The sequence below is a fragment of the Dysidea avara genome, chromosome 5 (genome assembly GCF_963678975.1).
Source record: "Dysidea avara chromosome 5, odDysAvar1.4, whole genome shotgun sequence".
Lineage (NCBI taxonomy): Eukaryota > Metazoa > Porifera > Demospongiae > Dictyoceratida > Dysideidae > Dysidea > Dysidea avara.
In genome coordinates this window covers 29,584,718-29,598,786 of record NC_089276.1, presented here as the reverse complement: position 1 = coordinate 29,598,786, position 14,069 = coordinate 29,584,718, and the positions used below count along the sequence as shown (strand labels likewise).

Below are 14,069 nucleotides of genomic sequence, written 5' to 3'. Positions count from 1 at the left end.
ACAAAGAACACCATGAGAAGGACCTCTGCGATCAACCCAGTCACAAAAGAAAACTCAAAAGATTCCCACATAGTATGATTTCCATTAAATGTAAGGAAGCCATCACACAGCACTACCACGAATTGATACTTTGTGCTGTCAGTAAAGATAAATGGGACTCAGGAGGACGCAGGTAAGTCTATGAAGATTGCATTGTATATACTGCGATATGCCAAAAGACACCTGTTGGGCTGAAGCAACATTGAACAGTCAAGCTGATGATAGCCTTAGCCATTATCAAGTTAAGCTTGTTTGAAGCTTGTTTGAAGGCATCAGTCAGTCAGCCAGTCAGTCAGTCAGTCAGTCAGTCAGTAGAAACTTCCACCAGATAATTTATTTAAAAATTTATAGCAACTTATTGAAAGAATTTCAAGCTATACTGAAGGCACTTTTGGGCTTGGTTATATACCTAACCAATACTGCCAAGGTGCCACAAAACTATGGTTTTTTAAGGTGATATTTTTGGCTAGAAAAGTCCAAACCTTCATGATCCCTAATATGCAATATTATCATAAAATGTGACCCACTGAGCGAAAACTGGCCATTTTTGCCAATTTTTATTTTGCCATAAAACCGTATTGAAATACACAGGGTAAAAATATGCATGCTACGTACATGAAAAAATTACACACACTTTAATTGCATTTGTACGCACTGAAATTAAGCTCAAATCAATAAAACCTATATACCACTGGATTCGCCTGTTTATGGAGAGTAAAAACATTTTTGTTTTGTGTTCCCACAGTAAAGGATACACGAGTTATGGGCGTCTATTTTTGATGTAGTAAAAAACAACGTCGTCATTTCTTACTTGGAATGGCCTTCTTCTTTGTCAACACAGAGGAGTACAGGGAAAGCACTATACCTTGATTGATTTGCCAATTCATGGTACACAGATTGAGCCAAGTCTCATCTTCATAGCTTGTTTCATTCATGAGCTATGGTCAATTATCTAAGCGCCTGTAATTTATTTCCTGTATTGTTGCTGTGAAAATTGAGTTTATCACTGTTCCAACTGTCAAGCACTACAACTCCATCACCAAAGGCTGAAACTTTGGCTTTCCACTCTTTCGTTACTATAGATTACAGAGATGCAATAAAATAGAATTCGAGGAATGTGCAAGAATGGCCGGTTTTTGCTCAGCCGGTCACAAATATAAGTTTAATTGCAGATAGATACACACATGTTGCTATGTTAGTAATTGTGCGCCATTAAACTGCTAAGGCTTGTTCTTCAGTACACATATGTCACCAGCTACAATGCATATATGTAGCATAAACAATGCTATTGTATTATTTATAATGCATTAGTTTTGCTGCATTATAATTCTTCTTTGGATTTTTCCCATGTACATAAAGGCTATTGCTCAAGAGCCTCCAGTAGAAGAACAGCCATGGTATTTTGGTAATATTTCACGTGATAACTGTGCTGCTCTACTAAAAAGAGATGGGGATTATTTGGTAAGATATTCAACTACCACTAATGGATATGTGATGACCTTTTGCTGGAAAGGAAAAGCTATACATGGTCATATTGAGAAGATAAAATCCAAGGTACATGTAAGACTAGATGTATGTACACTATTTTAGATACATGCGTATGTACATTTCTACAGCCAACACAGATGTACTCTTTACTTAGAGTACAATTTGCACCTAGTTTCAGCAATCATCTCTATTATTATACCATCTAGCATGAATACACTTATAATTTTGGTTAAATACCACAAAGTCCTATTAGCTGAACAAGAACTATTTACCCAGTATGGTGTTTAATTATCACCTTAACATAAATGGTGTACAGCAACAAGCACACAAAAATTGTAAATTTCAACTAAAGTAGGGACATAGCACGTACATCGATATAAAGTACCAAAACAAGCTGGAGTAGTGCATGATATTATATTACAGTGAAACAATAAGAAGTGTTACCTACTGTGCTCTAAATACCATAATGGATATGCACAGTAGGGATATAACACTTATTATTGTTTCAATATCATGCACTACTCCTGCTTGTTTTGGAACTTTTTATCGATGTGCTATGGTCCCTACTCTAGTTGAAATTTCCAATTTTTTTGTGTACTTGTTTGTTAGCTTTAAATAATATTATGACTGGTGAACCCACACATACCACATCAAAAGAAAGAAATGGCACTGTGCTCCCCAGTTATATCAATTATTGTCTGAAAAGTGAAGTACTGTAGATTCCCTAAAATTTCAGCATCTCTAAAATACTTGACACTCCCCGTGCTTTGAACGCAATGAGCTCTAAATTTCGGCAAGCGCAGGAAGTTTTTAATTATAAGCGTGATAATTTTCGGCACTTGGAGTAATAGTTGACAAAGGTCTCTTGAGTACTGAGGATTCCCAGTGACCTCACACAATATGCTACCTCGATGCTGGATGAGGCACCAAGCATGAAATTGTTGAGGGAACGTCACTCAGTACCCAACGATATTGTCGTGTGACATCACGGCTACCATAAAACGGTCTTCGTTTCTGTTCACAGAATAAAATCTCTCCTGGCCCCACACCTCCTTGTAACATGATACACCCTCAGATAACACTTTGTTAAGCCATGGAACACTTCATGCAGCATAACGTCGTCTCGCAAGAGTGTGAGCGATAAAAAGCTTGCTAATTAAGGGCGTCGCACCCATTTGCTCGTGAGTATTAATTCATCCTGTTTTGTTTGGGATGATATTTGTGAGAAAAATTGATGCCACGCCCTTTATACCTGATGGATAGAATGAAATGTCTTTACAAAAGACACTTTAGTATCTGCTGGAGGGATTTATCACGAGATAGTTTAATATTTATTATTGATTGTGGTTTCTATTTTTTATTATTTGTTGAAATCCTTAATATTATGTCTAAGTGATTGTATTCAAAAGCGATGTAGTAATGACATTGACCATCCCTCCTGGATAATGTAGGCAATCATGGTATAAATATAGCACTGCGGCCAAGCAAGTGTTGTGATATCGCCATCTCCGCCTCAAGGTGTTCCTGTTGGTCCCTGTAGAAAGAAATCTAATCAAAAACAGCCAAGCTGTAAAAAAAGGTGCGGCCCCCAAAAAGGCCATGGTGAAAAAAGATGTGAAATCCAAGGTGGCGGCCAAGAAATGGCTGTGATGGTAGGTTAATGGTTACATTTTAATAACAACAATTCAGGTGAATTTGGTGCCAAGGCCAAGCGGCACAAAATTCACCTGAATTGTCGTTATTAAAATGTAACCATTAACCTACCATCACAGCCATTTCTTGGCCGCCACCTTGGATTTCACATCTTTTTTCACCATGGCCTTTTTGGGGGCCGCACCTTTTTTTACAGCTTGGCTGTTTTTGATTAGATATCACTTCTTTTTGTATTTGTATACTGCAAAGCCGGCCTATGGCTGGCTTTGGGGCTTTTTTAACCCATGTGTTTTTTTCTTTACTACAGGAAGAAGAACTTAAAGAAGAATTTTAGTACTTCAATTTTTTTTTATTTTATTAGTAATTATACAAATTATATACATATATTTATTACATGCCCATTATTCCCCACAGGATATTTTTTGCAGCTGATCTCTCTACTGGGTGACTTGAAATGTAGCTGAACTATATACAGGATGGTTTCTTTGTAGCTGAACTCTGTACAAGGTAACCTCTTCTAGCTGGTCTCTCTACAGGGTATTTTGTTTCTAGCTGAACTCTCTACAGGTGGTTTGTTTGCAGCTAAACTCTCTACATGGTGGTGTCTTTGTAGCCGAACTCTCTACATGATGGTTTCTTTGTAGCTGAACGCTCTATAAGGTGACTTCGTCTAGCTGAACTCTCTACAGGGTGATTTGTTTGTAGCTGAACTCTCTGCAGGGTGATTTGTTTGCAGCTGAACTCTCTACATGATTTAGCTCTTCCAACACCAGGTCTTTGTCTACCAACAAACTAAATCATGTCCGCACTAATAGTAACTATGCCAGAAACTTTTACTTTAATAGAATTCCCAGGATATGGAACCAATTACCTTGCATTGACATCAACCAGTCCCTACCAGTCATCAAAGCTACTATTCAGAACTATTTATGGCAACACTTCACCACAAATTTCTCTCCTGACAATCCCTGCACCTATCATTACTGCTGTAGATGCAGCAAGTGCTATGATTCTGGACTGACAATTAACTTTACTACATAAGTTTAATTAACTCCCGGCTGCCAGCACAGGTTGCTGGCAGACCATCAATGCAACTTTTCTTCATCTATACCCACCTACACATGTATAATTGTAATTGTATGTTGCATTGTAAAGCATTAATAATAATAATAATAATAATAATGATGGTTTCTTTGTAGCTGAACTCTCTACAAGGTGACTTCGTCCAGCTGATCTCTCTACGGTGTAATTTGTTTCTAGCTGAACTCTCTACAGGTGATTTGTTTGCAGCTAAACTCTCTACATGGTGGTTTCTTGTAGCTGAACTCCCTACATGATGGTTTCTTTGTACCTGAATTCTCTACATGGTAATTTCTTCTCTACAGGGTGATTTGTTGTAGTTGAATTCTCTACAAGGTGGTTTGTATGAGGCTGAACTTTCTACATGGCGGTTTCTTTGTAGCTGAACTCTCTACAGAGTGATTTGTTTGCAGCTGAACTCTCTACATGATGGTTTCTTTGTAAATGAACACTCTACAAGGTGACTTCTTCTAGCTGATCTTTCTACAGGATGAATTGTTGTAGCTGAACGATCTACAAGGTAACTTCTTCTAGCTGATCTCTGTACAGGGTAATTTGTTTGTAGTTGAATTCTGTACAGGTGGTTTCTTTGTAGCTGAACTCTGTACATGATGGTTTCTTTGTAGCTGAACTCTTTACAAGGTGACTTCTTCTAGCTGAACTCTCTAAGGGGTAATTTCTTTGTAGCTGAACTCTCTATACGATGGTTTCTTTGTAACTGAACTCTCTACAAGGTAACTTCTTCTAGCTGATCTTTCTACTGGGTGATTTGTTTGCAGCTGAACTCTCTACACGGTGGTTTCTTTGTTGCTGAACTCTCTACAAGGTGAATTCTTCTACCTGATCTCTCTACAGGGTGATTTGTTTGTAACTGAACTCTGTACAAGTGCGTTTTTGTGGGTGATCTCACTGCAGGTTGATTTGTTTGCAGCTGAACTCACTAAAGGGTGATTTTGCTTGTAGCTGAACTCCTTGCATTGTATCTAGTTTCTAGCTGATCTCTCTACAGGGTGATTTGTTTGTAGCTGATCTCTCTACAAGTTGATTTGTGTGTAGCTGATCTCTCTGCAGGTTGATTAATTTGCAGCCGATCTCTCTACAAGGTAATTTGTTTGTAGCTGAACTGTCTGTAAAGTGATTTATTTGTAGCTGATCTCTCTGCAGGTTGATTTGTTTTAGCTGAACTCTCTACAGGGTGATTTACTTGTAGCTGAACTCCTTACATTGTGTCTAGTTTCTAGCTGATCTCTCTACAGGGTGATTTGTTTGTAGCTGATCTCTCTACAAGTTGATTTGTGTGTAGCTGATCTTTCTACTGGTTGATTTGTTTGTAGCCGATCTCTCTACAGGGTAATTTGTTTGTAGCTGAACTCTGTACAAGGTGCTTGTTTGTAGGTGATCTCACTGCAGGTTGATTTGTTTGTAGCTGAACTCACTAAAGGATGATTTGCTTGTAGCTGAACTCCTTACATTGTGTCTAGTTTCTAGCTGATCTCTCTACAGGGTGATTTGTTTGTAGCTGAACTCTCTATAAGGTGATTTGTTTGCAGCTGAACTCTCTACATGGTGGTTTCTTTGTTGCTGAACTCTCTACAGGGTGTTTTGCTTGTAGCTACTCTCTACAGGGTGATTTGTTTCTAGCTTATCTCTCTACAGGTTGATTTGTGTGTAACTGATCTCTCTACAAGCTGATTTGTTTGTAGCTGAATTCTCTGCAAAGTGTTTTGTTTGTAGCTGACCTCTCTTCAGGGTGATTTGTATCTAGCTGATCTCTCTACAGGGTGATTTTTTTGTAGCTGACCTCTCTTCAGGGTGATTTGTTTCTAGCTGATATCTCTACAGGGTGATTTTTTGTAGCTGACCTCTCTTCAGGGTGATTTGTTTCTAGCTGATCGCTTTACAGGTTGGTTTGTTTGTAGCTGAACTCTCTACACGGTGATTTGCTTGTAGCTGAACTCCTTACATTGTGTGTAGTTTCTAGCTGATCTCTCTACAGGGTGATTTGTTTGTAGCTGATCTCTCTACAAGTTGAATTGTGTGTAGCTGATCTCTCTGCAGGTTGATTTGTTTGTAGCCGATCTCTCTACAAGGTAATTTATTTGTAGCTGAACTGTCTAAAAGGTGATTTGTTTGTAGCTGATCTCTCTGCAGGTTGATTTGTTTTAGCTGAACTCTCTACAGGGTGATTTATTTGTAGCTGAACTCCTTACATTGTGTGTAGTTTCTAGCTGATCTCTCTACAGGGTGATTTGTTTGTAGTTGATCTCTCTACAAGTTGATTTGTGTGTAGCTGATCTCTCTGCAGGCTGATTTGTTTGTAGCCGATCTCTCTATAGGGTAATTTGTTTGTAGCTGAACTCTCTACACGGTGATTTGCTTGTAGCTGAACTCCTTACATTGTGTGTAGTTTCTAGCTGATCTCTCTACAGGGTGATTTGTTTGTAGCTGAACTCCTTACATTGTGTGTAGTTTCTAGCTGATCTCTCTACAGGGTGATTTGTTTGTAGCTGATCTCTCTACAAATTGATTTGTGTGTAGCTGATCTCTCTGCAGGTTGATTTGTTTGAAGCCGATCTCTCTACAGGTAATCTGTTTGTAGCTGAACTCTCTATAAGGTGATTTGTTTGTAGCTGATCTCTCTGTAGGTTGATTTGTTTTAGCTGAACTCTCTACAGGGTGATTGCTTGTAGCTGAACTCCTTACATTGTGTCTAGTGTCTAGCTGATGTCTCTACAGGGTGATTTTTTGTAGCTGAACTCTCTTCAGGGTGATTTGTTTCTAGCTGATCTCTCTACAGGTAGATTTGTGTTGATTTGTTCATTGCTGATTGCTCTAAAGGTTGATTTGTTGCAGCTGAACACCCTGCAAAGTGTTTTGTTTGTAGCTGATCACTCTAAAGGGTAATTTGTTTGTAGCTGAACTCTCTCCACAGTGACTTGTGTGTAGCTGAATTCTGTGTAACTGAATTCTCTAGAGAGTGACTTAATTGTAGCTGAATTCTCTACACAGTGCATAACTTGTTTATAGCTGAACTTTCTTCAGGGTGACTTGTAATAATGTTCTGAATTTCTATAGTGATATATTTGCTTAACTCTCCACATGGTGACTGTCTTCTTGCTGAACTGTCTATAAGATTAACTGTTTGCAGCTGAACTCCCTACAGAATAACTTGTGATGTAATAAAATTCTATAATAAATTAGCCGAATGCTCTATTAGGGTGACTGTTCTATTAGAGTATCTCGATCTCGCATTTGCTACACGGAGTTGGCTTTCGAATCATAACTCAGTGATTTGTAATCCGATTCTTCTATACTACTGCAAGAACTTTCTATGAAGATTATTCCAGCTATACACCGATTTTCAGCTCATTGCTCTAAGCGGTTTGCCTAGTAGGCGTGAAAACTAATACTTTTTTATTCTTAAAAATCGATCGCGTAATTGTGACACAGGTTGGGTTTTGTGTCATATCTCCGTGGTCTTTATCTCAATTCGTTTCAAACCACCAAAAGGCACTCCTACGATGGTTACTCCATCTACATAGCAATTTTCAACTCATTCCATGAAGCGGTTTACCCTGTAGGCGTGACAACAAATCGATCTTGTTTTACGCGAATAATCGGTCATAACTCCTGAACCATTCATCGGATTTGTACCAAATTTGATGCTAGGATTCGCCTTTGGACTCCCTTTCTGTGTGCCAAATTTCAAGGCGATCGGAGTACGCGTTTGCTTGTTATAGCAATTTTTGCAAGTGTGCGAAAAGACGAAGAAGAAAAAAAACGAAGAATAAAAAACGAAACTTTGGCAGCTCGTATCTCGGAAATGGCTGGAGCGATTTCCTTCAAATTTGGAATGTAGACTCCCTTGGCTGGCGGGCAACTGCGTAGCAAATTTGGTTCCAATCAGATAAGTGATCACCGAGATACAAAGGTGTGAAAATGACGTTTTCGTTCTTCCTGTCAATATACTCACGGTGTGGCGCGCCAGCTTCTTGGGCCGCACGACACACTATCGTGTGTCTTGATCCAGAAAGTAAGCAGTAAACGGATTGCAAATAACATAGCCATAAAGCATGCAGACTGTATTACGGATAGATCCCTAAAAATTCGACAATAGCACCGGGTTGGTACATTTTTCCTAATTGTTCAGCCAGACACGAAAAGAATTAATTTTATTTCTGCTGAATTTTTAGGGAATCTACAGTATCCATTATGCTTCTGTTCAACCCGGTACACAGCATTACAAATTAAGAACTGTTCAAAAAGCACCTCTGCAATCCACGCATACTGTATCAAAAGAAAGAAATGGCATACTAGTGGACACATTTAATCCCTATTTCATGGTTTAGCCATGACTAAAGTAGGGATTACATTTAATCCCTATTTCATGGTTTAGCCATGACTAAAGTAGGGATTAAATGTCCACTAGTACATCTGTAAGTGTAGATGACCCATTTGCTTTCTTTCCCTGTGATCCCTGCTTAGACATAAAATTTCTAATTTTTCTAATACTTGTTGAACATTTTTTAATGACTGATGTACTGCATCAAAAGGAAAGAATGGTATCAGCCAGACATATTGCAAAGACCTATTAAGCAAGTTAACACATGCCCCTGCTATTAAAAAATGGAAAGCGATGTATGTACGAGCTATATCCCACCTCATTTTACCCTCGTGTTTAACGTGCTAGTCGGCACTCAAAACGTAGCAGTTGGTGCACGCCTATCTTTAAATTAATCTGGGTCACATCTGGGTCTGACCCGGATTGCTATCCGGGTCACCGGGTCATCCGGGTCAACAGTAGTGACCCGGTTTCAATGCTGTGATATAACCTGTTATGTGGTGGGGTGTAGTTTGTGCCCACATGCCGTACTTTTGTAGGCCTGGTCACATTTATTATTGGCATTTACCTCATGAAATTTGTCATGGCACCATTCACCAATTTCTGTAACTTTTTTTGTGCCTTATGTTGTACCTACTGTTTGGCCACCTGCACTTATCAGCCATAATTAGGTACTATAGGTACATATGTGTTTTTAGAACATGCACTTACAGTAACAGCCAGACCATACTGTGTTTTCTCACACATGTAAGTACAGTATGTACATATGCATGCTAGTACAAACAAGGCATCTTTATGACCTTTTATTTTGTTTTTAGAACTCATTTTCGTATTATATTGGAGATCCTCGCTCACCAAAATTTTCAAGTGTTCGTGAACTCCTTCTTTATTATGTTAAAAATCAAATTGCTATTTCCATCCAGCAACATATTCTATTGAGGCGGCCAATCTGCAAACAGAACATGCCAGATGGCCATCCTTATCCTGACATAGATCACAACAATGTTGAACTTGATAAGCAGCCATTCAGTAGAGGAGCTTATAGTGACATGTACCAGGCAGTATTGAGAGACTCAGGAAGATGTGTTACAGTCAAATTGTGTCATAAAAGTTATCAGAAAACACACTGCCTAGAAGAAGCCGAAATCCTGAAGCAATGTAGCCATAAAAACATTGTTGAGTTTGTTGGAGTGTGTGCTGATGTCAAGCCAATGTACATCATAACAGAATCAATGTTTGATGGAATTCTTGTACATTATTTACAAGAAAAAATGAGTGATATCACTGAACCTCAGTTAATTACCTTTTGCCATCAAATTGCAAGTGGAATGGATTACTTAACATCTAACAATTATGTTCATCGAGATTTACAAGGTTCAAGCTGTATAGTTGATGAATTTGGAAGCAACCTGATGTTAAAAATATCTGATTTCCACATGGCAAAGAAAACAACAGCTGGAAAGTTTATATCAGATGAAAATGAATGCCAAACTGCTGCAGTTAAATCGACAGCACCTGAGGTTAGAAATGCTGTTTGTATGTTTGTTTTGTTTTACTGTATTCATGAAACTCTGCATCTGTGTCAACCCGTTGAAATTTAACCAATCATTTTCCCTTTATTACTGTACAAACTCAGTTTTTTTGACTACATGCATGCATGCTTAACCAATCTACATACAGTTTTACATTGTGTACCATTCCATGCACGATGGATACTGATTTGAATTTCCAAATATTTTGTGTTCAATGCAAAGGTTCAACCCATGGAAAGTGGAAGCTACATAGTTGCAGATCACTTTTGCCTCTTGTTCTAGCAACTATAGAAATACTATGGTAAACTGGTCAAAGTTTTTAAGGTTTGGCACTATGTAAATGTAAGGTGCAGCTAAACAATTTGTAGGCAATTTTACTGATCACTTGTGATTAACTGGTAAAATTGTTGGTATGATAAATGGTAATGATATACTGTACAGTAGTAATATCCCATATACAGTATAGCGGGAATCTTACTTGATACTGGAAAGCCCAAAAGTTTAATATGTAAACAGTGTGCATCAACTCATCCTGTAGAGAGTTTAGCTACACGTAAGTCACTCTGTAGAGAGTTCAGCTACAAGTAAGTCACCTTGTAGAGCATTTGACTGGTGAACCTGTGCATACTGCATCAAATATTGAATGGCAACAAACGTTACCATAAAACTAATTATTTCACATCTGAGTGCATGCCCTGACTAATAATTTCTGAACTGTTACACTCTGTATTTAGCCTGTTATACAGCCCTACAAGTATGAGAAATCCCTGTGCAATCAATCCAGTCACTACGGAAGGTTATGAATGATTTCTGTTATAAATGTGATAGTCAGCACAAGGAAGCAATTATGTGCTACAAGCAAATCAACATCTACATGATAGTGGAGAAAGAAATGGGAGACAACCCATGATGCTTTTTAGCTGCTACAGTAGGAAAAAAGGCATATCTCAGGCGTATGTGGTGTGCAATGATGAAGAAATCAAGTCTGTAGCATTAACTGTAGTCAATTTGTACTTGGCTGAAAGGATCAGTAAGTAATCAATTTGTCAATAGGAAATATATTTTTAGAATTTCATAATAACTTGTTGAAAGTACTTATGGTTGCTTGGAAGGCATGTTTGGGCTTGATTATGCCTAACCAATACTGCCAAGTTGTTGTGAAGAAAACATGAAATAGTGAAGCTAGTTTTTAGGTTATATTTTTAGTAGAATAGTGAAAATCTACATGACCACTAGAGATGCACCAATACTAATATATTTATCAGTATCAGCCTTTGTGGTGGTATCAGATTAGTATTGGTTATATGGTTTAAGTGACTGATACGGTATAACCTTAATATTTCGAGGGGAAAATATTTCGAGGTTAGCAATGTTGCTAAAAATTTTTTTTTTTGTGGATTTGCAAACACTCCCAAAGTGTATTAGACTCTATGAAGGACTAAATATTTCAAGGCTAAAATTTTTACTGATAACCCCCAAAACTGCGAGATCAGCGAAAATGTTCCCCCTCGAAATATTTAGGCTATACGGTACCATAACCGATCAGAGGAGGTATGACACACTCACGTGAGCTCATAGGATTTGTATAGAGCAATTAAAATCAACTTTAGGAGGGTTTCAGTGAAAACTAGGTGCCAATCAAAAGCTTTTCTCATGTGTAATTTAATGGTGTAGTTAACCTTACTGAACCCCAGCAGTTTGACATTAAACATACAGGGCGATTGGAGATGTCATCATGTGATGAAGAGCTTACCATACGAAATGGAGGACAACGGCAACAGTAGAAGAGACTAGTCCTGGAAATTGTATTGAAGGTCTCCATAATCCTGTATAGCATCAGCTTAAAAGTCAAAATATGTAATTAACACAAATTCTTTTTGATAGCGCTTAATGTGTGTTGTACCTCCTCTGATTACTGATACTTTTTGACATCAATTGAATATTTTTCAAGATGGCTGTGTAAGTACGTAGTGAGTGGAATGGACTATTAGTAAGGAAGAACACATAACCTTGAAAATAGTCAGTGATTATGGTTGTTAGTACATGCGAATGGGCAGTAAGCCACAAAACAAGATTCATTGAAGCCATACTTGCTGATTGATTGTCAACATGATGGTCACAAAACCAAATGCTAGGACATTAGCAAGTGTATTTAAAGTATCAGATCGGCTGGTAATAAGTGGTATCGGTGTAACCCTTATGACCATGTACCTACTGTATGTACTATACAGTACTATCAAAAATTAATATTAACTTTGGCACTATCAAAGCATTTTGTCCCATAACAAGTTGATGTTGTGCTACTTCTAAAAACCAGGCGCCATGCAGCTAGCTAACTCATCTGGAATAACTATAGACAGTATATACTACTATGAATTAACCAACTATGTATTACTACTTTACAATATGGTAGTTTGGGTTGTGCAATAATATAATTAGCTATTTCTCGTAATTCATGAAATATTCGTAATTCATTCAATTACGTTGCTATATGCACTGCTAAGGAAGCGTTTGTTAAATAAACCGTTTTTACCAACATATTACGCACAAAACTATCTTCTAAACTGTTTTATAGTGTGACTAACGTGTTTTTTCCCACAAATTCTCTCGACAAAGCCTCAAAGCTGCTCTTCATTTTCGTTCGCGTACGTAAGGGATACGCCCCCTTTCAACTCGAAGCGATAGGCTATTCCTGGCAGTGTACAAGGCCTGCACCGTTGTTTTTCAGTTGCTAAATGCCTGAAAACCTCAAGGGGAAGGTAGTCTGAGGAAAGTCACCACACCCGTATTTCAGTCCGCCGAAAAGAAACCACCTCAGAGCAAATTTCACCTGTGCAGAAGTTTAATACAGACTTCATTTCACTTTTACTTCTTACGTAAAAGCTGCTTTCACCGTTATTAAACGATTTTGCTCACGTGGGTGCGTACGGACAAACATAGGTAGATAGGTAGATAGGTACATAGGTAGATAGATAGGTACACACACACACTTTTACGGAAACAATTACAGTAAACCAGGCGCACGCCCACAGCCGGCCTTCGGCCGGCTGTGGGCATGCGCCTGGTTTAAAAACTGTTCAAAATTTTACAGTGTCAAAATTAGAGCATTATAAAATTGTATCTAGAATTGAATTTTATATTGTATGTCAGTAATGCAATAGCAGTCAAATAGAGTCGATCATGTGTTGGGTTGCTTGTGTATATATAGCAGTCATTGTATGTAATGCTTACATTATCACAGGTGTATGAGACATATGAGTTTACCACTGCTAGTGATGTGTGGAGTTATGGAACACTGCTTTATGAAATATTCTCTTATGGTTCACAACCTTATCCTGGAATGGATGACAAGGCAAGTAATCTGTGCAATTAAAGGATGGACCTTTTTGATGTTTGTGTCAAGAAAAAAGTATTGATGTATGTACTTGAAGTTAGTCTTAAAAGCTTTCATGTATAAAATTAAGCAAGGTGGATGATTGGAAGCAGTGACACATTGGTTAGGGCCTTTTTCCTGGCTTGAATCCTTGTCAAGGATATCTGTTTATCTGAGTGACTGTTCTATTAGAGTTTTTCAAACCACAATTGATTTGTGCTATAATGGTTAACTTGTATTTATTTAAACTTATTTTTACTCTTAAGATATAGCAAAAACTGAATTTGTATTCTTTGGAAAACTACTCATACGTATGTAAAATGGCAGTGCATAATTCAACGTAACAGCACTGCATTATGTTCTTTGTACCCTCGTAAATTAAACAAAGTAACCATGAATTATATACAGTATACAACTTATATTAAAATGAAATACTGTATTCAAGATGGATTTTGAAGGCATGTATATCAACAATGAATCAAGGGTATAGAAGATGGAAACCTCCACTGTCTATAGTGGTACATTTCCATCCAGGAATAATGCTATGTATATACGTAAGAAA

General features: G+C 37.9%; 1 protein-coding gene across 2 annotated transcripts in view; it reads left to right on the top strand.

The window, feature by feature from the left end:
* LOC136255852 (uncharacterized) overlaps positions 1 to 14,069 on the top strand; it is a 55,839-nt gene that overhangs the window by 22,966 nt on the left and 18,804 nt on the right. For both annotated transcript variants that reach the window (XM_066048741.1, XM_066048742.1), the window contains 3 exons: positions 1,399 to 1,593; positions 9,421 to 10,122; positions 13,376 to 13,486. In XM_066048741.1, the coding sequence (XP_065904813.1) occupies positions 1,399 to 1,593; positions 9,421 to 10,122; positions 13,376 to 13,486 (1,008 nt within the window). The remainder of the gene's footprint in view (positions 1 to 1,398; positions 1,594 to 9,420; positions 10,123 to 13,375; positions 13,487 to 14,069) is intronic.